Here is a 26,033-nt window from a genome sequence, read left to right as displayed (position 1 = left end):
AGCTCCTGCTAAGCAATTTGGTTTACTAAATTCTGTGAGTTTTTCATAGAATTCTTTATTTTCACATTTAGCATTTTGAATTCTGTCTGAAAAGTATCTTTTTTTAGCTTTAGCTTTTTTGACTGCTAACTTGTATTATCTATTAAGTTTCTGTAGGTGAAGTTTGTCTTGATTTGTGTTTGTTTTGAGCTATGTATGTTGTAGATTTCCAAGTTGTTGTTTTATCTCTTTTATCTCTGTATTTCTCCACGATGCCTGTTCTTTTGTTCTATTGTGTGGTTCTTAGTGGTATTAGGATAGAAAGATGGTGTAGGGTTGCATCTGGTGAAGCGGGCCTCACAACCTTGTATGGAGACGTTGTCAGCTTTAGTGATATTTAATATTTGCTCGAACACAACAGCTCGGCCACCTCCTCTTTCGTCTATACGATTTTGTGTGGTAGTTTGATAGCAAGACTGGAGCCATATCACCTCCCAACCATGATTCAGTAATGAAGAGTAAGTCAGGTTGCATGTCAGTGATAAGGCCGTAGATGTGATGCTTGTTTTTAGTGAGTGGTTGAGCATTTATTAGTAGGCAGTTTAGAGAATGTGCTTTGGTGATGGTGTGACTTTGTTTTGTTAAAAGGTTAACAGTATTTTGTGGACTTGTAGCAGGTGTGTCCTAAATGCTGGTACTAGCTGTATAAGGATATCAATAGTGTAGCTTTTCTGTACCATGTTCCTCGTCCAGCAGGCTAAGAAGGCATTTTGATGGGTCTGCGTGTGTAAGTGGTAGAGATGGCGTTTGAGGGTAATTTGATGAGCTGTGTTTTTGTAGAGTAGCCTTATTGTGCAGAAGACATGGAGATGAGAAGTTGTGAAGAGTGAAATGTTGCTTATTTTGTTTGTGTCTGTATAGGGTGGAAGGTGTATGAGTTTGGGTTGGTGGTGCAGCTTGTGGATCATGTTGTAAGGTTCTAAATTGTTCAATGAATGAGAGGCAGTTAAATGTGGGGAAAGAGAGAAAACTTGGCATTGGAGTTGGTGTATGGTGTGGTGTGCATTATTTGTGTAGTCACGAAGGTGGGAGTGGGTGTATGTTTCTAGTTTGTGAAAGAAAGTATAATGGAGGTGGTTTGTTGTGTTGGTGTGTGTCATGTTTTGAGAAGTAGTGAGAGGAGATGATGTGTTTGTTTTGAGAGAGATATTTGTATGTAAAGTATTGTTGGTGAGTGGAAGCTACACTGTAAAGAGGTGGTGATGTGTTTTGGAAAGAGTGTAGGTGGTGTGTGAGAGGGGATGAACAAGAATAAAGAGTGTTTGTGTTAGATTTGATTGCTAAAATAGGTCATATGTGTGGTGCATCAGAGTGTAAGTGTTGCGTGGTTGTGTTATTGTGGTAAAAAGAAGAGGAGGGCGTTGGTGGATTAAAAGATAGAAGGCCGAGTATAGGTTTAATGGTGATATAAATGGTTTGTTGGTGACAGAAAGGAGTCTCTTAGGAGTAATTAGATCAGGGAGTGTATGTCTGGAGGAGATATAGTTAGGTATGGTGTGGATTTGGCTTGTGTTTGTGATGAGTGGATTGGTTAGTGGTATAAGATAGAGTGGTGTTATGTGTGTAAGTGAATGTGCAAATGTGTGATGGTGGGGGGTAGAAGGGTTTAAAGGTGTGGTTTTGGGGGTTTGTAGTGGGTACTGAGGCATTAAAATTTGTATAGGGTTAGTTTGTATTAAATGCGTAGAGTACACTTGCTGTGAGTGTATTAATCTGGTTGTGGATAGGGTAGGGTGGGTGCTAGTGAATAGAAAAATGGACAGCATCTCTGACCCTAGGCCCGACCAGAGCCGAAAAGGCCCAAACCAGCAGCTGCCCTGGTCTTGTCCACCATTAGCCTCGACGTCCAGCCTGAGATGCCCTGAACCCTGACCTTAAATAGCCCTAGTTAGCAAGTGACCCCCTTCGGCCAATGGGAATCCTAGCCATAACCAGTCCCAACACTATTCCTAGGACCAACAAAATACCTGGCCCTTATAGCCAATCACATCCCTAGTCCTAGCATCCAAACAGAAACCAAACCCTAAGCCTTAGGTCCAAAAGAAACCCTAGCTCCAGAAAACAAACGAAAACCCCTAAACCTATCCACCAATCAGACCTCTAACCCTAAGTCTGCGTCCAATAGAATCACTGAGCCAGGGACCAATCAGAACCCTAGACTTATAATCCAATCAGAACACTAAACCTAAGCACAATAGAAACACCAAATACATCCACCAATCAGTGCACAGATGTAACATCTAATAGCAGCTTATACAAGGTGTGTGTGACAAATACAAAACAAGAGGAATGGAACATTCATTAAAAATGAAGGCCTCATTTACACCTGACCCCAGGGTTTGCCTCCTGAATGTGTGGGACCCGACAGACCTGACACAGCATGGGAAGAGATGGGTAATCATTGGTATGATGCTGGCAAAACGTGATATAGCAATGAACTGGGGGGCGCACAACACCCCGACCCTGGCGCAGTGGTGCAGAAACATGGATATGTTAATGATGACAGAAAGAGCAGTATACCAACAGAGGCATAACCCACGTAAATGGAATAAGATATGGTCACCTTGGAACATATATAGGGGGGAAATCTGCGAGCCACTGCCTGAGGATGACGATATTGATAGCGCAGGGGAGGATGAGGAGATAGAATGAGGGGGAGGAGTGATGGCAAGGGGAGGGGCGATAGATACAATGGGATGCATGAGCCTTACGGATTGCTATGTTGTTAGGTACTTGATAAGACATAAACTATGTATATTGACTTGGGATGTTTTTACTTACGAAAATGAGATAATTTAATTTTGTCAGAGAAAATGTGTCAGGACCCGTTGGTTGTAAGTTATAACATAGACAAAAGATAAAATTGGAAAAGTTGCTCAAATGATTGGATGCAGCTGAATGTTGAAGCTGCACTGACAAATGTTTAACAGTGTTTGAATACCATGTGACAGCAACAATAAAAACAATTTTAAAAAAATGAAGGCCTCTTTTGGGCTTCCATCCCACAGGCACTCACACTTGACTTCATGGACAAAAGACACCCTCGGTTTCATTCTCCATGAAAGGAAACCATATGGAAAATCTGTTCCGAGATCCACTCACGCATCAGGGAAGTATTCTAGCTATCAATGAAGATCCTTTGATTCAGAATCTCTGTATATGTAAAACCTTAGTAGGTGGCCCCAGCACTTCTTTCTGTGGCCCAATGCATGCTCCCCTTAAAATGCACTTCTAGAGACACCACTGGTTCAAGGTAACGGTAAAGGTGCAAGCAATGGTGATGTCAGTGGATGACCACCAACACAATCAATCAAAGAGAACAACCATATACTAGGTGTGGACGCTCACTATCATGAATCTCTAGATCTATTGCACGGGGGCATCATAAAACATTAACATTGGCAACCTTAACATTGTCAGTTTCATTCAAATTTAGAGAAAGAAATGTGAAAATCTAATGGGGGAGGTCAAAGATAGTTTGGAGTACAAAGCTTTCTTCTACAAAACATTAAACTAAGTAAATACCAAGTTTCTTTCTAACTAGGGCACAGCGTTAATGCACCCACAAGACCTTTATTTTACCCCAGCCTCAACAACACAGAAGGATGGATGAGGTATGGATGAGACAGAAAAGCGGATATACAGGGAACTCTCGGCTTGCTAGTGAAAGAGTCCATGGTCAAAGGCCTGCCAGACTGAGGTCTGTTGGGAAATGACTAACAGACTTATGGGGCTCTATCCTCTCTAAATCGGAATCACCTATGAGGCAGTGTAGTGGATGTTTTGGAAACGTTCTCCAGGTTTCTTCTCAGAGCTGATTTAGCAGAGGTCGCAGTTTCTAAGGTTGGTTAAACCTCTAAATGCCTGTAACAAACATGCGCTGTCATTCCAGAAAGTGTGGCAGGGCTTGAGAAAGGATGAAAGACTGAATTAGAAGAAAGCTTAGCTAGAGATATAGTGGCAAGACCACACATTTGTTAACAGCTACATAACATCAAAGAAAAGATCTCCTATTCAAGGCAGCAGGGTCAACAGGCCAAATGTAAACAATGACAAAAAAAACTAAATCCTAACTTTACTTCTAATAAATCGGCACTAGCACTAGAGAAGACCTGCTTACTGCTGTTCGCAATTGCTTTACCTACCTTTTACCCACTGTAAACCCCTTCTACCATGGCTTTGTATTAGGTTTTGGATTACCATGATCATCAGTATCGAAGACAGTTTATTGTGAGCAGATGTCTCGCTACATTGTGCAAGTATTTAGTTTTCAGAGCAACTGGGTTTCCATTCTTGACCAATGGTGCTGGTCCGTTCAAGCTTTAAAACTCTTGAATGATCACACATTTCTCAAAAGATTACTACCCCTAATACTATCCGAGCAATGTTTCATGAAGCGTCAATATGTGCCACTTTTTTGGAGTGCCTGGGTGGTCCTAATCCGCCCTGAATGTGCACTATACTAAAAATGTATTAAGAAATGTATACACACAAGAACGACCAAAGAAAAATTACGTTTGAGGACTCAAAAGCGAATAATAAATACGCCCCATAAACACATATACAAGCGCACCCTTTAAAATGGGACCAGTGCCACAAAAAAACAAGACAGCACCTCCTACCGGTTTTATTTTGTAATCGTACAATTCAATTTCAAATCCGCTTTATAAGAAAATGTTAGGAAATCGTGTTGATGAATTTTGATCACAGACAGTTCTACCGGACATAAAAAGGAAGCGAAGGCATGGTTGGCAACCGTAGTAGCAACGCTCGCCTTTCGCAACCAAAGGTTCACTAGTGGGGCAAGCATCACCGAAAAGCAACATACATTTGTCCACTTGATGATGATGACTGCGCTAACCTGGCAACAGATTGTTTCGTGCGTGCCGAGACGATTAGCCATGCTCTGCCGGATGCAGGGCGGGGTCTTTCAAGCCATCGCTCGGTCATCGTTCTTCACAGACAACAATAGGAGCGCGGCCTATCAAAGGATGCGAAAAGCGGTACCTGGGAAACGCTCATCATAAGCAGGACTAAAGAGAAAGGCGTCACGCGGGGGTTATATTGGAAACACATATGCAGCTAGAAGCACATGCGTCAATCCAGCCATCAACCGGTAGCCTTTCCGAGGTATCGGGATGTTGGGTGGGGGCGGGGGCTATAGGACGTCAAAACAGAACCTTTCAGAGACTCTATTGCAAACTACAATAACACTTAAGCCGCAAAGCGCGTTCAATGTAATTCACGGCGGCCGGATACTACTCACCATCTTCTGAAATAGTGGCACGGGCCATGACCATGAAGCACGTTGAGAGAAGAAGCAGGCTGATGACAGGGTAGATCATCATCGCTGCTCTCAGCTGGCGGCCTGCTGTCAACGGTCTCAGACCTCCGTACTGTTCTGCTCCACAGCCCTACTGCGACAGTACGGGGCTCTGCTCTACGTCCAATCCGAGGGATCACAGACCGGGTTCCCCTAATCTAAGGGCACGGATGCGATGGTCCACGCCATGCACCCCTTAAACTGAATCGGACCTGATGCAAGGCTGTAATCCAACGGTTTGGAACTGGGGTTCCGTGAACCACAACGCCCCCTTCAATTAAACCAAGGTCCACTTGAAGTAGAGCAGCGTTTGCAAACGCTCCAACGGGAGAAGCGCCTGCGAAAATTCCAGAAATACTGACTAATTTTCTACATATAATTCAGCACCAGTACACGTCTATTGACTGAGAGGAGAGATGCGGCAGGGCTGGGATTTAATAGAGCGCAAGGAATGGACCATTAGATCGTGAAGCGCAGGGGGGTAAGGAGGAGTTTGGGCGTGGAAGAGAGACCGGAAGATGGAGCGTGCTCCGATGGCCGAATCCCCTGCATACCCCGCCCCCTCCCGCCTTCTCTGTAGTGGTGCATTCTGCAGGCAGTGAATCAGGGGCCCGAGGGAGCCTGTGCTTTCTAGATGTGTATGAGGATGAGGGTGGGGGATGTGGGAAAGGAACTCCCTCCAACTATCCTTTTGCAGTGAAAAGGTGACGAACCACAAATCTGCAGGTGTTGAAGTTAAAGCGAATGAAAGACCTTTTGACGGGTTGGTGCTTTTACATTTTAAAATCCCTTTATTTCGTCATAATACACCATATCCATAACATGAACAAATAATCATACACGTGCTTCCGAACATAAACAATTCAGGATTAAGACCAAAATAAGATTCCACATGGTTGTAGCGAATGCAATTTTGTTGTTCGTATTTTACCGCTTCTTGCAGAAAATTAACCAGTCATCTGCAGACTAAATTCTGTGATATCACAAAATAAATATTAGATGCCCAAGTTCTGTAGTTTTCAGTACAGATGCAACTATCATCCGGCAAATTTACAAAAATAATAAAACGCATATGTTTGAATCAAACTGTCGCCACTTCGACAAGTATAAAGAACCATTCTTCCTACACACCTGTGGAAAATACACCATACGCCTATGAACTAGAGCCGTACATTTATTATTTTTTTCACATGAACACTTTATTCACAAGAAGTAAGGTTCAGACCCCGGAAGATTGCGTGGAACTATACATATTGTAAATTAAGATTCAGGCAGTTCGAGCGTGACAGAACTTTGCACCGTGCAAATTTCTGGTGCAAACTCAAGTAAAGGATGTATTGAAGCGGATGGAGCTTTAGTTTTTCCATCTGAGGCTGGCACGACTGTCAGTACATTCCAAGAACTTGAAGCACATTTTTCCTCACAAAGATGACAGAACATATCAGATTTGCAAATAAAGAAAGTGTATTCAATTATTAGCACAGTTACGAATTCAAATAATTAAATGAATTGTTATACAGTAGTCAATGCATGAATAGTCGGTATAATTCAAAGCAATTCAAAATCATAAGTGCAGAGACAGTCTATTATATGGTTGTCGTAAAAAACAAATTCCAAGCAGACTGAGTTTCCCATGAAGGGGACTTCCCTACTTAGCTAAACTAGGAAGATCGAGCAAGTTGGTGAAAACTCAGGCAGAAGGTGTCAGCATGAAAAGCCTCTAAAAGGCTGTATCAGATGATTCAAATACATATTCTTCCAGCAAATGGGTAAGGTAATGGCCGAAGTCTCACTCCTTTAGGAGCGAGAACAAGGCATAACATATAAAAGGAGCAGGAAATGCACCTCTTAACTGTCTGTGCCAATGTATTCGTTTAATCATCTTGTTTTTACAGTTGCTACTCCTGCAACAATGACCATAAATTAAACCATTCAGGCTTAAAATACAGTTCGATAAGTATACATCATTATTTCACACACTGAATGAAATACAACAAAGTTTCTTGCAATGCATCCTTCTGTTAAGGGCTGTACTTCTAGGTGGTGCTTGGATCAGGTTCTTGGCTCGGAGGAGTCACCGCTTATCAGTAGTACTACACGCCAGGATGGGAACAAACCGTGTAGGAAAAAAAAAAAATTACACCAAGAAGGAAAAAACCGGAGACCAGAGAAACCTTCAGGCTGAAGAGAGGCAGAACTTGACAAACACCAGTAAATGGAGAATGGAGAAGGGTCCACAAGAGTCCAGTGAGCAAGCACCAGTCTGAAAACAACTGCGACACAATTGGAGCGCACTATGGAGCGCCTTTTTAAATGCCATACAGAAATGTGTAATAGAAAAAAGGGGTTGTCCATCTTGGATTGGTGAAATATAAAGTACAAATAAAAACTAGTGATTAAACAAAAAATGAATTTCCCATGAAAGATCCAAATGTAAATAAAGCAGGTATATAAATACATTTGTATTTAATGATGTTTTACTGCATACCGCATATGTCTGGAGCTAGTATGCAGGAAACATCCCATTTCAAAATGGCACCAGTTGAGGACGCTGCTGCGTCCTCAATTGGTCGTGCTGTTAGGAAGGAATCAGTGTCTGCCGAGTGCCGCGCATTGTGCTTACTCAGCTCCCGTTTCATGCTCAGCCAGACGCTGTGCGAGCAGAGCAGAGCAGAGGAGAGGAGGCCGCAGTTGCGGTAGCGGTGGGGCATGAGCGCTGAACAGAGCGCTGTGAGAACGACGCCGCCGCCAGAGAAGCCGGTGTTCAGAGAGCAGCCGCCAGGACAACAGGCGAACAGGCGAACAGGGTTACGGCCCCAGCTCTGGTGAGTCGTTTGGGGTGACGTCTGCGAGCGGCATTGGGAGCAGGGACTGGGTGAAGTAACTGAGGCTACCGGCTGCCGGCCCCCAGTACCCCGGGTTGGTACCCCGGGCCGGTCCCCCGAGCTTGCGGATCCGTCCCAACTCTCATCGGCAGAGCAGTGAAACATTAAACCGCTGACAACAGAGCCTCATCCCTGCTTCATTCCTTGCTCATATTTTGTCCCTCACACGCGATTTCTTAGCGTGAGTCAGCACCTCTTCCTGCCGTAGTGTGAGGGGGCTGGTGCTGGAGTCCTCGGGAGTCCTCTAGAGTCTCGGCGCTAAAACATTTATTTCTCTGGTGACTTCGAATCTGCCACCGAATCGCCCAGGTGCCGGGCGAGGCGAGGCGGTATATTCCTGCGGGGAGAGAACTCAGGTTGTGATAGTTGCCGTAAGTGGCACTGAATCCTCAGGCCCCCTTGTATGTGCCAGCATTCTCTCTCTTATGTGAGCTTCCCTGGTCTCAGTAGGAGCTGCGAGGAGTCTTGAACTGTTTTCTAAAATTGTATAAACACACAAGAAACGGACTTAGGGAACCGGAATTGGGCGCCAGTGCTGGTGTTGCATGAGCGGCGCATCGGGCACGGGCCCCCGAAGCCTAACTTCCCGATTGCATCAATTGGAAACAGGCCGGAGTTGCTCCTCTTTCGCGTGTCAAAAGCAGGGAGCAGAAGGGGATAATATTTAAAGATTCCGCCCTGTCAAGACCCTAAGCAACAACGTGCCAACTCCAATAGATCTATTACAGCGTAATGGCTTATAAGAAACTCAGATCTAGAACCATCTTTATGAAAAGAATGGGAACGGATGAGGCAATTAGAAAGAGCACCAACAAGGCGGTAAGAAATGGAAAGACAACAGTAACCCCTGGGATCAGAAAGTACTTCACAAAACTAATCTCAGATGAACAGGAGCAAACAGTAAAAGATCAGATAAACATGGAAATAGTAGGCGCTACTGAGGATGGAAAAGGTGCAATATATCTAACTCAAGATCAAACCCATACAATTCCTGAGGCAGACCAAAAAAGTATCCTAATTGACCAGGAGGACTCATTTTCAGATTTAACGGCAACTGGACTAAAAACATCGGATTTATCTACGATACAACAGTCCCCCGAGCGCAATACCATTTGTCCAGATAATAACAACAAGGATGGAGTATTTCAAATGGGATCACAAATGGGGATCGATAACATACAGAACAGTACTCCACAAAAATCATCGGATATAGAGGGTCTCCTCGAAAATTCACCAGATCTCTTTATCTTTAAAACTACCGGTTCGATCAACAACCAAACTCCAGTATCCAAATCACTGATTACCTTGCAAAAGATTCTGGAATCAGTTCTTAACCATTTAGGCAACATATTGGAGAACTCTGACTAAACGCTTGACGTACAAATAGGAATTTTAAAATTTCTAGTTGAGGAAAAAAAAAACGAAAGAGCAAATCAGGTCAACAAAAATAACAGGAACTTGTGGCAAATGTCAAGGGGAAACTGGAGATAACTTAACAATCAAAATCAACAACGTACCACTTCCCCTGAAAAAAGAAATTGCAACACAAACCAGAAAGAAATCATCCAGGGAAATTGTGGGTAAGCAGGGAGACATCATCACCTATTCCCTCAGAAACCTTTTTAAAGAGGAAAATAATTCCGAACCACACCAACACCCTGTGGCTTACTACCCAATTTTTACAAAAAGCAAAACCAATATGACCTGCCTTGCAACTGACCCTAAAATAAACGTCAATATCGGTTTAACTAGTGAGGATACACAGAACTTGGAAAACACAAAAAAGAAACAACGACAAAGAAATATAAAAAAAAAAGAAAGGCGATAAGATTTAAAAGGAAGAAGGCTAATAAAATCAAATTTCAGAACATGACTCCTCTACCAAGCGCTTTGTCAGATCATGATGGAAGGCCAGAACTGTCCCCTACACCGAGGATAAAGCACCATAAGTCACCAGAGAAAACCGGAAACAAAAATTTCTATCAACAGTCTACACTAAATCCAAAGGCTACCACATTTTTATATGGTCCGGTAAGTTCAACATTAAGAGGGACCTCTAAAGGACTTTCAGAATCGCAGAGAAAAGGATCACAATTAGAGGAGATAAGATCCAACTATCTACAAATTACAGAGCTATTTCCTACTGATGAAGCTCCACGCAATCGTGGTCGAATCATTAATCTCTTACAACAGATTCAGCCGCTACAATCCTTAGCGCGTAATGAAATTAACCTAGTAATGTTTCCGGACAAAGCTAAAACAAAAACTGCAATCGTAGAATTCTGGTCTCCAGCCTTGCCAGGAATTATCTTTAAGGAGAGTGAGACTCTCCACAAATGTGGTTATGACTTGATCCCAGTACTAAAAAATGAAGTCCGTAATATGATGCATCCACCTGAAGGATCTCAAAAAATGCACCAACCTATAAATAAAAAGACCTATTCCTTAGACCGCTCTGCAGAAAATATACTTATCTCCATAAAGAATGGTGAAAGGGAAATTTGGAGTAAAAGCACCCTTAACAAGGAAGCAACAATAAGGGATCAGTCATTGGATTGGATCGCTGAGACCCTGAATAGTAATAAACAAATTAAGGACACCAAATCTTCCGTTTAGCACAGGTTTAGTGATATCCTCCTGGAATATAGCGGGAAAAACTAAAGAAAAAATGGCAGAATTAGTACAAAAACTCACCCGCTATTGTAGCCCTACAAGAAACATGGACTACACAACATTTTCATCAGGAAAGATATATCACATATGATATCCCTGCTCTGCGGGTCGAGCGAGGTCACGTGAAGGGCGGGATAGCGATTTTACTATGCGAAGACTATAACTGGGCCCAAGAAATAGTCCCAACGAAATCATGTCACTATCAATGTATCAAGATCAAGTGCGGGATAAACCCATCAGATTTCTTAAAAAACCTATTAATTTTTAATGTATACATTCCTCCTGGAGCAAAAATGGATAGTCTGTTAATAGAAATTCTGGATGACATCGAACAAATCATTAAAAGTCAAGATTATCCATCATTTCTTATTATGGGTGACCTTAATGGAAAACTATCCAACGAGGAAATAATAAAATGGGCCAACTGGTATAAAGAAGAGGCACTGGAAATTTCCATACTGTTATTTCCTATAGGGAACAAGGCGGATAAAAGAAGAAAAATTTTACTAGCATCTCTCCCAATGTTAAATGGAATCATACTAAATGGGAACGTGTAAGGCGACATTCCCGCCTCAAACACGAGACTGGGAAATAACAGCTCCTCACTCCTGGATTACATGATATGTAGCTTTGACTTGTTTGGGTCCGCTTCACAACTTCAAATTAATTTCGTCCATGGAAGCGATCATGCCATTCTGCTGTTACGTACAGAATGGAAAATATTTCTATGTCCAACCAGCCACATTATGTACAAGTACAGTACAGTTACCGTAAACCATAAGCAAAGGCAGATTCATTGGAACTCAACGACACTTAATAAGATAACTATCTTAATAGACACTAACCAGCTTCTTCAAACTATGCATTCTACAAACCCAATAATACATTTTGAAATGATCATGAATAAACTAACGCAAAAATTGCAGGAAAAGTTGAAGCAACCGAGATCTACAAAGTCCCAAAACAAAAATCCAAAGCTAATTACCAGCACAAAGCTTCTAAATAAACTGATAAGTGCACAGTTCCTAGAAAGTTCATCGTCTAGACAGGTAGAAGTTAACAAATTAAAGAACCAACGCAGGAGGGAAAAAAAAAACACAAGAGAATAGCCCAAGATAAAAACTGGGTGGATCTGCAGATAGCAGCAAAGCAGCACAACCAACGTGCCTATTGGTCCATAATCTCCAAAGAAACAGGAACAAAAAAGCACTACAAGCTATCCCAGTTCCCCCAAAAGAATGGGAAATCTATCTCGCTAATCTATATAAATCAAATACTACCTCAGAAATAGCCTACACGATCTCTAGTAATCCAGAAATTAAATCTTTAAATAGCGGAACATCTACCCCCTTTTCTATCGAGATGCACATAAGAAAGGCAAGATCAACAGGAGCTACTGGCCCTGACCAAATTCCAATGAAGGTCCTCCAGTCCGACCCCAAAGGATGGAGTAGGAATGCTTTCCCCCCTTTTTAACTTAATCTTTAGTACTGGGGAAATCCCGAAGTCTTGGAAGGGGAGCATCATTATACCTATTCATAAAAAGGGATCTAGACTCCAACCTGGTAATTATAAACAAATAGCTCTTCTGGATGCCACAGGAAAGATCTTTACGACAGAGGTCCTGGACCGACTTAAAAACTGGGCCTTCTCATCTGGACTGATTCCTCTATACCAGGCAGGTTTTAGGCCAAAGCATTCAGTCATGGACAATATCGCGGTGCTGCAAACCACCCTAGACAAATATGTGCCAATTAAATCTCAGATTGTCTACGCAGCTTTTATCGATTTTTCGACCGCGTTTGATGGAGTGGACAGAGGAATACTTTGGAAAAAACGTAGCAAAATGGATATCCCTGATCAGCTATTACGAATATTAATCTCTCTGCACACAGACACCTGGTGCCAGGTTCAAATGGGGAGGGAAAAGGGCTTAACTAGCCCTATCCCGACCCCTAATGGCCTCAAACAAGGATGCCTTCTCGCCCCCCTATTGTTTTCACTTTATCTTAGTGACATGCCTCAATGTTTCCAGCAAGTACGTAATTTTCAACCAAAGGTAGCCTCCCATAATATACATACACTGTTATATACAGACGATATTATCATATTAGATCTAACTCCATTTGGTCTACAAAACAATCTCCGAGCACTGCATAAATACACGGAGGAAAACTACTTAATCCCTAACATCACTAAAACAAAAATAGTCTCGTTTTCGGGGAGGAAAAAGAGCCCAAAGTATTGCTGGACCCTTGGGGGAGAAAAAGTGGAAGAGGTAAAGGAATATACCTATTTAGGCAGAATTTTTTCTAATACTCTACAAAATCGGCCACAGATTGTGAATTTGACCAGGAAATCCGATGTAAATGCGGGAGCTCTTTCAAGGTTATATGCAGCCTCGGGACACAGGCACTTCTCTTCCCTGCTTAAGGTATACAGCGTCAAAATACCCCCAGTACTATCATATGCCCTGGAATATATTCCCATAAATCAATGGAGCTTCCTAGACATAAAAGAAGGGAAAATACTACGGAGATTAATGAAGGTGTCTCAGGCTGTTCCAGTACAAGCTCTCCGCCTCGAGTTTTCACTAACCAGCTCTTATTCTCGAGGAATCGCTAATATTATTAGGTGGGCGTACAATCTCCTACATGCGGAAGAAGGAACTCTCCGATCCCTGCTCAAAACAGAGACATTTGATCGAGACTCGTCTAAACACGTATTTTTTAAGAACATGTCAATAGCTTTTAAGCTAGCAGAGATTAACATCAATTTGCTGCTAGCTTGGACACCAGCCCAGTTGAAGCTCTTTTTAAATCACTATACTCCAAGATTTAGTTTCAAACTTGATTCTTTGCATTGCTCTAAATTAACTGTATATAAGAATTTTATTGAATCAATAACATTTAAGAAATCTCAGCAGTATATTGCTTTTAACCTAAATCATGGTGTCAGCAGAGCGATTGCTCTGCTCCGGTTTGGCATATTAACTGTCAAAGCTGTAACATCTAAATGGCATTTAAAGGAAAGTTCGATATGTAACTTGTGTAATGGCGGAGAGCAGGACTTAGAGCATTTAATGTTCGTATGCCCAAATCCAAAAGTGGTAATGGCAAGGAAAAAGATTTTGCAATCTATATACGTCAAATGTAGAATTAACTCAGCAAAGGAACTGATCATTTTATGCAAATTTCCTCCAAATTAATTTGTTTGTCATAAATTTAAAACATTTTTAAAACCATTTTTAACTTTGTATTAACATGAGAAATTTTAAATGGTGTAAAAACTGCATTTTATGGTTAAAATATTTGTGGTCCTCAGTTGAGTACCAAAGCAAATAAAAATAAATAAACTTGAGGAAGGAATCCAGCACAATCACCCAATGCAAACGCAGTAAGGGAAGCGACTGCAGGAGAACTGAAAGGTCGCTGCGGTGTCCTACGTGGCAAAAGGAATTTAAAACGCCACAGTGGCAAGATGACAAGACATTGATGCAGCAGGTCCCTTAGATGCAGCAACTAGAAATAAACATTCCACTCTGGATCCTCTTAGGAGCTCCTGGTTTACAAGGAACCTTGGAATAGAATAGCTTTGATGGAGCAAGGATTCGCACGTAACGCGACTTGCTTGTAATCAGTCCTCTCGACATCACGTTAATACATTAATCAACATGTTTGTCAATATTAATATTGCCTTTCACAAAACATTGGGTGTCTAGAAGAAGCTTGCATATGTGTTTCTCAGCTTGCAAACAAAATGGCTGCTGCTACGCGGGATTTTATACTGCGCATGCATCTGTCACACTCACGTGATATGACGTATTCTTTGCTTGGAGGGAAACTTTCGCTCCTGCGCACTAGAATTAAAATGGCTGCTCTGTGTAACCACATGCATGAAGCTTGCTCAGCTGCTTTTGCTAAGCTGTTCGTTCTGCTTAATATTAACGCAATAGTTACACATAAAGTAATGGGAATAGAGTAGAGATAAGTGGTATACAGTGCATTCATTTATTCTGTGTTGTCACACTGTTTCTTTTCTATTCTTACATGTAAATAATTTTGGGCCTAACGCCTATCACTGAACTCCATATTGAAAGAAACTGCGTCTGCGCAGAAGTAACACAAACTCAGAAGCACTGGCATTGAAACCCGGCCAAGTCATGACTTGCTAGAAGATGTTCCTGGGAAAGTCAACTTCTGACCTCTGTGAAGGAAGCTGAACTAAAATATGGACTACATTGTAATCATTATTGATACATTCACTGTCGGGTGGAATAAAACATATGTGAGAAAATAAAATGAAGGGCGGGTACGCAAATATTAATATTCATCTTGAAAAGTTTCATTTTTGTATGGTGTGATGATCTCTCCTCATCCTTTTGTCCAATCAAAATTGGGGATCCTTACACTTGCAACATAGGGGGGTGGTACTCTGACCTACAAAATTGTTTAACTAGGGTAGGCTTAGCTAGTTAATTTGTCCGACTTGTCCGAATAGCTGTCCTGTCACTGACCCAACGCACCCAATAGGTGACCAATAGCAGAGGGCTGTGGAGGACTCTGTCAGAAGATTCAATAACCCAATCGGGGTTCCCGGAAGCTGAAGTGCTAGCAAAGCACTTTGTCAGTGAAATTGATAACCCAATCGGGGTTCTGGCTGTTAGCTGCAGAGAGGGAGTAGCGCAGGCGTTTCAACTGAACTGCGGGTGCCGGTCTTAACCTTTGGTGGTCCTGTCCTGATCCAATTTGGTTTTACCTGTCCTGATTCTGATCTGCACCTGCTAGCCTACTGGCAACTGCAACTTTCGGGGTTTCTGTCCTTTGTCCAGCCCCTGTCCAGGGTTGGTCTTCACACCATTCTAGGTAAATATAAATTTGTGTGGGTTCGTCATTGAATTGTTTCTTTCTCTTTACCTTTCCTACCGTTAAAGCTTTGATTACATGTTCCCTTCTTTTACCCTCCCTTTGTTAAATGCTCAAAGATAATTTTTTTTTAAACAGATTTTATTGACTGTAAACAAATGCACATATTATGCAAAACTCTGCTATCGAGAGTCAATTGCCATCATCAATTTACCTACACCAGTTACAGTCATTTTCTACAATGGAGCATATCTCCAAACAGAAATAAACAGAGGAATGAAAGACCCCACCCCCCCTCCTGCCTCCCCACCAATCCCACTCCCCCCTCACACCGCTGCCTGCTCTACCTGTAACATGTGGATCATTATGCAAAAACATGCCAAGTACACCAATGCACCAACTGTACTATCATGGCGTTCAACATGTCAGAGCATCGGGAGGACAATGTCTTCAGACGTCGGGTTCAGCTCCAGTCCCCGATAGTCCGCCCATCTCTTCCAGATTTTGAAGTGCTTTCTGGGGCAGCCCCTGGCAATGAATATAGGTTGTTCAAGCCCCATACAGAAGTCCAGCCCGTTCTTCCAGGCCGTAAGCGATGGGGCTCGGGGTGCCTTCCATGACTGTGCAATGTCCCGTTTCGCCAGTGTTAGCCCCAGCAAGAGTAGATGACGTTTATACCTATTGCCCCCTACCCCAGCCATAACATGTAACAGGGCCAGCTTGCGATCCCTCTGAAGCACCCAGGCCAGAACCTCATCTAGACATTGGAACACTCCTTCCCAGAATCTTCGTAGAGCCCTACAGTCCCAAACTGTGTATAATAATGTGCCTGCCTCCGTCCTGCACCGCAGACAGTCGGGAGACACCACTAGGCCCGCCCTCCACAAGCGCTGTCGAGTGTAATATGTGCAATGTAAGTATCTAAATTGGATGAGCCGCAGGGGCATGGATTTTGCCGCCCCTCTGGGACCCTCCAGTGCCTCCACCCAGTCATCCTCATCTACGTCCCCAACATCCTGTTCCCATGTAGTTTTAAGTCGTTGCAGGTCTGAGGAGCAATGCCGCACTAGCGTTTGGTAGATGCGTGACAGCTTCTTATCTGGCAGTTCCCCCATAAAGATTTTAGCTTCCAGCTGACTGAACTCGGGGAGTTGCTCCAGCCCCTCCAGGTATGGTGTCAGGGCATGTCGGAACTGGAGATACTTGAACAACTGAGTATGGGGCATCCCAAACTTGTCCCGCAAGTTTTCCTCAAAGATCATTTGATTACATATTATGTTCCTTTTCTTACCCTCCCTATTGCTAAATGTTTGAAAACTGTTTAATACATCTTTTGCATAGTTACATTCTAATATTGATTTTCATTATTGAGAGCCTTTTGGTGTTTAATCTTTGGAACATGACCATTAAAGAAATTTAGATAAAGAGTTTAAAACTTCCTGAGTCTGTGGTTATTACATGAGTGCAAATGTTATTTTTTTCCTATTATTCTAACACCCTTGATCCCTTAGGGCTTTAGGTACCGGTGACGTAAGTAAGTAAGTAAAACTTTATTTGCATAGTTACTTAAAACCATTGCAATGCATATAAATATACAACCCTGTAAAAAATGTTCCATATTTTATTTTATTATTTATTTATGGGCTTGTAACGCGCCGGCATCACACCCGAAGGTGTATCTCCGCGCGGTGCTGTGAAGAACAGGACAGACAGCGCTCCAACTAGAATAGAGTTGTCTTTAGGAGTTTCCTAAAGGCTAGATGGCTCGGGCACTCTCTAAGGGAAAGGGGGAGATTGTTCCATAGGCGCGGGCCCATAATGGAAAGGGCACGACCTCCCTGTCTGGTCTTGTAGTGTCTAGGAACCTGGAGTAATAGTTGGTTGCTGGACCTGAGATTGCGGCAGGGGCGGTGGTATACAAATTTCTCGGCCAAATAGTGTGGACCGAGGTTGTAGAGACTCTTGTGTACCACACAACAAATCTTGAATTCCACCCGTTTCCGGATGGGAAGCCAGTGGAGGGCCTTGAGAAGGGGCAGAGATGGAGTTCTATGGGGGGCATTGGTCACCAGGCGGGCCGCAGTGTTCTGAACCACCTGAAGTTTATTAAGCACTCCTTCGTTAGCTCCCAAGAGAAGGCCATTACAGTAGTCCAGGCGGCTCAGAACGAGGGCCTGGACCAAGGTCTTTCTTGTGTAGTCTGGAAGAAGGGGGAACACCTTCCGCAGGAGGCTTATAATGTGGAAGCAAGATCCCGCCGTGGTGCTGGCATGATGGGCAAGGGTGAGGTCGTGATCTAGACGAACCCCCAGGTTTTTCACCACCTGTTTAGGGGAGGGGGCCTGCCCTAGACTGGAGGGCCACCAGTCAGGGGTCCACAGGATTTTTGCCTCTCCGAATAACATGACCTCAGACTTTCCCACATTGCACTGGAGAAAGTTCGTGGCCATCCAGCTGGCGGTCGCAGTCATGCCGTTGGAGAAAGATTGTCTTATCTCCGGAGTACATTTTTTAAAAGTGAACAGCAGCTGCGTGTCGTCAGCGTAGGAGATGGGCATAAACCCGAAGGACCTCATAATATTAGCCAACGGGGAGACATATACGTTAAACAACGTAGGGCTAAGACAGGAGCCCTGCGGGACTCCTCTGGTGATGCTGGCCGAGGGGGAGCTGAAAGAGCCCATATTCACCTTCTGGGTACGCTCGGAGAGAAAGCTGGTAAACCACGCCAAGGCAGATCTATCAATACCAATCTCCTTTAATCTGGTAAGGAGGATGGCGTGGGATATGGTGTCGAATGCTGCGGACAAGTCCAACAGCACCAACACCACTGACATTCCTCTGTCCAGGGACAAGCGTATAGCATCTGTGACAGAAAGAAGAGCCGTTTCGGTGCTATACCTAGGCCTGAACCCTGACTGAGAGTGGTCCAGACTGCCGGTTTGCTCAATGAAGCTGGAAAGGTGGTGATTCACATGCTTCTCCATCAATTTGCTGATGAACGGCAAGAGGGATATTGGCCTCAGATTTGTCATGTCTGACCAGGGGGTGGAGGTATTTTTCCTAATGGGCTTGACCATGGCCTCTTTCAACTCCCGGGGGACCCGTCCCTCAGAGAGGGAGCGATTGATCACCATCTGAATAGAGGGACTAAGGACACTCCCAATGAGGTGCATGATACGGGCGGGTACAGGGTCCGCTGGGCTGCCTGATTTAATGGTCCCAATCAGGGAGTTGACTTGTTCTAAGCTAATCTCGGGAATGGAGGACAGCGTAACAGAGACAGCGCTGATTGTTCCGGGCTGGAGGCTAGAGGAAGGGGCCAATTCCTCAATAGTAAAAAGTGCGTGCTCCCTCATGAGCGTCGCAACATGAGTTGCAAAAAGCTGTTTCTGTGTCATTACAGTTTTAATGTCCCGGCTAATTTTGTCTTTACTGCCTGTTGAAAGAAGCAGTCCGCTGTGGAATTTTTTCCGGTCACTTAGGGAAATATCAGCCATAGAGAGATTGTCTACAAAGTAACGATCAGTTTGTCATTTTTGAGCGAGCTGCTTCGAGAAATTTAACTAGCCTAGTGTTCAGTTGTGGTGATGAGGGCTCAAAGCATGCCAGGACAGCTTGTCTCCTTGTCCTGATCCCTCTTTGATTGAGGGGAATTTTTAGCAGCTGTCTCCTTTCTTGACACAGCTCCGTGCAGGAGCAGATGGTGTGTGTGATGTCACCCTGATCCTTCTTGCATAGACTGCAAAGAGTAAAAGCCTGCTCCCTGTTCCAGGGGGGAGCTGTTGCGTAGTTGGTAAGACTCCTAGTCTGAACTTAAAAAATTTTTGTTTCAGTATTTTTGAATAACCCAAATTAAACTAATGTTGTGGGGCTAAGGACTTATATGTGGCCAAGGTCATCCAGGCATGCGCTCTAAGCGAGAAGGTCGCTTTATCCTCTAGCAAGGAGAGTGTCTTGAGCGTCTTCTCCACCATTTTTTTTAACGCCGAATGGAGACAATGTGTGTCCCATAAGGGAGAGAGGCCTGTGATTGTCAAAGCCTCCTCAAGATATTGGCCTGCAGATGAGTTCTGCCTCTGTTGTATCTCTCGCCAGAGGAGATGGTTTAATGTGTTGGGGTTTGCTGACCTAATCTTGTGCCAGCAGTTGATGAAAGCTCCATAGCTGGCCCAAGTTTGCTTTATGAGACCAAACTCCAGATGAATTTGTGCCGGTGAGGTGTAGGTCGGGAGGCTGAACATTGTTCTATATGCTTTAACAAGTGTCTTATCCAGCAGATTGCTAGCTCTCCCGCATAGTGCCTCAGTGCCGTAAGTAATAGAAGGTAACATTTTGGCCCGGGCTACCATCAAGAGTGGATTCAGAGTGGGGCCCTGTAGTTTGGCTGAGACACCTTTCAGAGAGAGTGCGAGAATCATCCCTTTCCTTTTGATCTCCTGTTGCTGGCGGTTGACTAAACCTTCTTTGTCTATGTATATACCCAGATACTTGTAAGCCTCTGCTGACTCAACGTGTTTGGTACCCAGGAGCCACTGATGGTACTTTTTTTGATTCTTGTTCATTGTCATATTCCTTGTTTTGTTTGCAGGCCCACTGCCGTATAGCTGAGTAGGACAACGTCGTCCGCATAGAGTAGATTAGATATTGGGGAGCCCCCTAATCTAGGTGTGTGCGAGTTGCAGTTGTTGAGTGCCAGGGTTAAGTCTGCCATGAATAGATTGAATAACATGGGGGCCAGCACGCAACCCTGTTTCAGCCCTTTTGATGTTTGGATTTTCCATGAGAGATGCGTTCCTGAGCAACATTTTACTTGAACCCAGGTGTTCGAATGTAGGAGCATGATCAATGATAGAAGATTGCTGGGAATGCCCCATCTGGCCAGCTTCGACCATAATTTGGGCCAATCAACATTGTCAAACGCGGCACTACAATTAATAAAACAGGCATGGAGCTGCATGTGCTTGGTTTTTGCCATGTCCATTATCAGTGACATTGCCATGATGTTAGTTATTGTGCTGGTGCATTTTCGGAATCCTGTCTGGTTGAGCGGGATTATTTTTTTGTTTTCTGCCCAAGTTGACAGTTCCTCTAGCAATGTGCCCACGAAATATTTGGCTTCATTATTGATCAGGGCTACTAATTGATAATTGTCTGGTAAGTTCTTGCTGTCCATTTTGTGGATTGGCACAATTATTGACCCTTTCCAAGAGTCTGGAATTATGCCCAGATGTCGTATTTCAAGAAATAATGAATGCAGTATTTTTGCCCAGTCCTCTGGTTTTTCCTTGAACACTGCTGGTGGAATACCGTTCGGCCATGGTGCACCCTCCTTTTTTGGAAAAGGGGGGTGGTGATGGACAGAGTTTCTGAAAGATGCAGAATACTCTTACCCAGTCAAGAGATCAGGGCTTGATCCATCCCTTTTGTACCGCTTTTGGCCGCCATAAGTGTGGCAGGGTATGCTCAGACGTGAGTCCCTTGCTCACTTTGCCACTGGATTCAAGCAAGCCGGGCTGAAGACGGCTGGAATGCCAGAAACCGGTCCTCGGAAGCTTGTTTCCGGTCCAGGGAAGACATGGCTTGGCAGTTCGGGCTGGACTGTTCAGATGAGGCACAGGGTCAGACTGATTTGCATATAGCCATGTCTGAACTGGGGTGGCAGAGTGGGCTAAAGAACGGTGATGGATTAAACCCAGATCTTTTGACTGGGTGTGAGTGTTTGATCGATTCAGATGCTCTGTCCATCACCACCCCCTTTTGTACCGCTTTTGACCGCCATAAGTGTGGCAGGGTATGCTCAGACGTGAGTCCCTTGCTCACTTTGCCACTGGATTCAAGCAAGCAGGGCTGAAGACGGCTGGAATGCCAGGACCGGTCCTCGAAAGCTTGTTTCCGGTCCAGGGAAGACATGGCTTGGCAGTTCGGGCTGGACTGTTCCCATGAGGCACAGGGTCAGACTGATTTGCATATAGCCATGTCTGAACTGGGGTGGCAGAGTGGGCTAAAGAACGGTGAGCGATTAAACCCAGATCTTTTGACTGGGTGTGAGTGTTTGATTGATTCAGATGCTCCGTCCATCACCACCCCCTTTTGTACCGCTTTTGGCCGCCATAAGTGTGGCAGGGTATGCTCAGACGTGAGTCCCTTGCTCACTTTGCCACTGGATTCAAGCAAGCCGGGCTGAAGACGGCTGGAATGCCAGAAACCGGTCCTCGGAAGCTTTTTTCCGGTCCAGGGAAGACATGGCTTGGCAGTTCGGGCTGGACTGTTCCCAGGAGGCACAGGGTCAGACTGAATTGCATATAGCCATGTCTGAACTCGGGTGGCAGAGTGGGCTAAAGAACGGTGATGAATTATACCCAGATCTTTCGACTGGGTGTGAGTGTTTGATTGATTCAGATGCTCCGTCCATCACCACCCCCCTTTTGTACCGCTTTTGGCCGCCATAAGTGTGGCAGGGTATGCTCAGACGTGAGTCCCTTGCTCACTTTGCCACTGGATTCAAGCAAGCCGGGCTGAAGACGGCTGGAATGCCAGAAACCGGTCCTCGGAAGCTTGTTTCCGGTCCAGTGAAGACATGGCTTGGCAGTTCGGGCTGGACTGTTCCCATGAGGCACAGGGTCAGACTGATTTGCATATAGCCATGTCTGAACTGGGGTGGCAGAGTGGGCTAAAGAACGGTGATGGATTAAACCCAGATCTTTTGACTGGGTGTGAGTGTTTGATTGATTCAGATGCTCCGTCCAATCTCCACCCCCTTTTGTACCGCTTTTGGCCGCTATAAGTGTGGCAGGGTATGCTCAGACGTGAGTCCCTTGCTCACTTTGCCACTGGATTCAAGCAAGCCGGGCTGAAGACGGCTGGAATGCCAGAAACCGGTCCTCGGAAGCTTTTTTCGGGTCCAGGGAAGACATGGCTTGGCAGTTCGGGCTGGACTGTTCCCATGAGGCACAGGGTCAGACTGATTTGCATATAGCCATGTCTGAACTGAGGTGGCAGAGTGGGCTAAAGAACGGTGATGGATTAAACCCAGATCTTTTGACTGGGTGTGAGTGTTTGATTGATTCAGATGCTCCGTCCATCACCACCCCCTTTTGTACCTCTTTTGGCCGCCATAAGTGTGGCAGGGTATGCTCAGACGTAAGTCCCTTGCTCACTTTGCCACTGGATTCAAGCAAGCCGGGCTGAAGACGGCTGGAATGCCAGAAACCGGTCCTCGGAAGCTTGTTTCCGGTCCAGGGAAGACATGGCTTGGCAGTTCGGGCTGGACTGTTCCCATGAGGCACAGGGTCAGACTGATTTGCATATAGCCATGTCTGAACTGGGGTGGCAGAGTGGGCTAAAGAACGGTGATGGATTAAACCCAGATCTTTTGACTGGGTGTGAGTGTTTGATTGATTCAGATGCTCCGTCCATCACCACCCCCTTTTGTACCGCTTTTGGCCGCCATAAGTGTGGCAGGGTATGCTCAGACGTGAGTCCCTTGCTCACTTTGCCACTGGATTCAAGCAAGCCGGGCTGAAGACGGCTGGAATGCCAGAAACCGGTCCTCGGAAGCTTGTTTCCGGTCCAGGGAAGACATGGCTTGCTAGTTCGGGCTGGACTGTTCCCATGAGGCGCAGGGTCAGACTGAATTGCATATAGCCATGTCTGAACTCGGGTGGCAGAGTGGGCTAAAGAACGGTGATGGATTATACCCAGATCTTTCGACTGGGTGTGAGTGTTTGATTGATTCAGATGCTCCGTCCATCACCACCCCCCTTTTGTACCGCTTTTGGCCGCCATAAGTGTGGCAGGGTATGTTCAGATGTGAGTCCCTTGCTCACTTTGCCACTGGATTCAAGCAAGCCGGGCTGAAGACGGCTGGAATGCCAGAAACCGGTCCTCGGAAGCTAGTTTCCGGTCCAGGGAAGACATGGCTTGGCAGTTCGGGTATATTTAGAAATTATGAGGTGGAGATTGAGGCATTGATCCTCTGTACTCCTCCCTGACCTAAATCCGTATTGTGCCTCGGACAGGATATTGTTCCCCTTGGCCCACGCGGATATTCTCGCTAGGACAACCTTTCCTAGGATTTTAACCGAGGAGTCCAACAACGATATCGGTCTGTAGCATTTCGGATCTCCTCTCTGCCCTTTTTTAAATATTGGCACAATTGTGGCTAAAGACCAGGTCTGAGGGAATCCCACTACGGCAGAGGCGTTAAAAACTTTTGTTAAAATATTGGCCCAGAACAGCGGATTTGCCTTGAACATATCCGCTGGCACTCCATCGGGTCCCGGGGCCTTGCGTCCTGCTGTATCCTCTATAGCTCTAAGTACCTCAATTATGTCAAAGCTCACAGGCTCCAAGGGGTTCTCAGTAGTAGGGATTATGAAAGGTTCCAGCTCCCTATTACTATCATAAATATTTTCAAAATGGCGGAGCCAATCCTCCTCTGATATATTTAGTTCCAGTACTGAGTTTTGGTCACCTGAAAGTATAGGAGTGTTAATAATTGACCAAAACTTAGCACTGTTTTTTAGGGTGGCTTTATCCATTAATTCTTCCCAGGCTTTACTCTTTAGTTCCTTTTTACGCAAATTAGTGGCCATAGTAAAATCCTTTCTTAATCGCGCAACTAGCGCTTTGTCCCTTGGGCGCGTATTGAGGGCTTTCTTGAGGTGATTGTGTGCTTTGCTACAATTTTTGTCAAACCAACCTTTCACCGATTTATGTTTGCCCCCCTGACCTTTAGCTGTGAGGCAAGGGGCCACAAACCGGCAAACACCCTTGAAGGAAGATACAACCTCCTTGCTCCCAGTTAACGGGTTGGCACACATATTTAACTCTTCAGAAACTGAAGAGGATAGGGTTAAGAAAAAATTGTCAGGTACAACCATTTCCCATTTAATTCTTCTCCCCTGGTCCTTGTCCTTAACATGCAATATAGACCGCTGGGTGACAGCTGATTTTAACAAAAAGGAGCTACTCACTAGCTTCAACTCCACAGGATTATGGTCACTCATAGGCATAGCAATTGCATTATATGAAATCACATAGTTCAGAAAACCTCTTGAGACAAAAATAAAATCAATTATCGAGTCACAAGCCCTTCCCGTATAAGTGGCAACCCGTGTACTCTTATCGTAGAATTCTGGTTCATACAGCTCGTTTTCCCGTAATACATTTTCGAGCGCCAAACCCTTCATTGTATGTTCTAGATGAGGGGGGGACACACTATCCGGCCCATCTTCATCCCCTAGGGCACAATGTGAGCACAAATGAACATTAAAATCGCCCATTAAAATAAATCGACACAAAGTGGATTGTTTGATTCTATAAAGACTTAAAAAGTCTGCTAACCATGTAATGTACACAGTTTCAGGGGAACCGTTCGGTGCATTATAGCAATTAACAAGAAGCAATTTACAGCCATCCTCTAATTTTATCTCAAGTACGAGGAAATTATGAGAGGCACAGTCAATCAGGGTGATTTTGCCCTTGATATTCACCGATACCAGTGTCAAAAGACCTCCTTTGTTCCGGCCTGCAGGGGAAGGCAAAGCAGGAACAAACTAAGAAGTAAAACCGTCTAGCCAGTAATCACAGTCCATGTCCCAAGTCTCTTGAATAGCGATGATATCATGGAGCTTTACGAAATTTTCCCAGTTTGGGTCTCCCTTCTTGGACCGCAAACCAGCGATGTTCCAGGATAACAGTCTAACCGTGTCCCCTTTAGCAGTTGTGATCTCTGTTAGACTGTTACCATCCGCAGCAGAAGAAGGTACATGAACTGTTGGTGTTAAATCCACTAAGACATTGTCCACTGTACCCTCTCCGGCACCCCGTCAATCGCAAAGGTCGAGACCTGAGAGAGCATCAAATCTGTTGTGTGTTGCAATAGGGGGACCATAGGTAAAAAGATTATCGCGTCCCTGAACCAAACTTAGAGGAGCCGATCTGGGCCCCACCGGGGTGAATGGACTTAGTCTTTGTCTGGGTAAGGAGGCTAAGTTGACATGATTGTAGAAATACCCTAACGGGCGCACTTGAATACCATTGCTGTCCTCCATCAGAGATGCTGCCCGTAGGAGTACTGTGGCCACATGTTGAGGGTATTTAAAGTTCACCACCACACAATCCCCTCTACAAGTTTTCCTCGAGGGACCAATCCAGTTTACCCTCCTAGTCGTGATAATGTCTCCTGCAAATTTAGTAGGGAAACCACATTTAGCACTCAGCCAAGCCACCACTTTGTTTTTG

General features: G+C 44.6%; 1 protein-coding gene across 1 annotated transcript in view; it reads right to left on the bottom strand.

Moving 5' to 3' along the window:
* The window catches only part of CADM3 (cell adhesion molecule 3), an 825,731-nt gene extending 819,911 nt beyond the window's left edge, over nucleotides 1-5,820 (bottom strand). Inside the window, exon 1 of the mRNA XM_086945217.1 lies at nucleotides 5,306-5,820. Within this exon, the coding sequence (XP_086801343.1) occupies nucleotides 5,306-5,387 (82 nt within the window). The 5' untranslated portion in view covers nucleotides 5,388-5,820. The remainder of the gene's footprint in view (nucleotides 1-5,305) is intronic.
* Nucleotides 5,821-26,033: the final 20,213 nt, after the last annotated feature.

Source organism: Lissotriton vulgaris, chromosome 12 (genome assembly GCF_964263255.1).
Source record: "Lissotriton vulgaris chromosome 12, aLisVul1.2, whole genome shotgun sequence".
Lineage (NCBI taxonomy): Eukaryota > Metazoa > Chordata > Amphibia > Caudata > Salamandridae > Lissotriton > Lissotriton vulgaris.
Note: the sequence above shows the minus strand (reverse complement) of the source record. Positions and strands in the feature narration are given on the sequence as shown.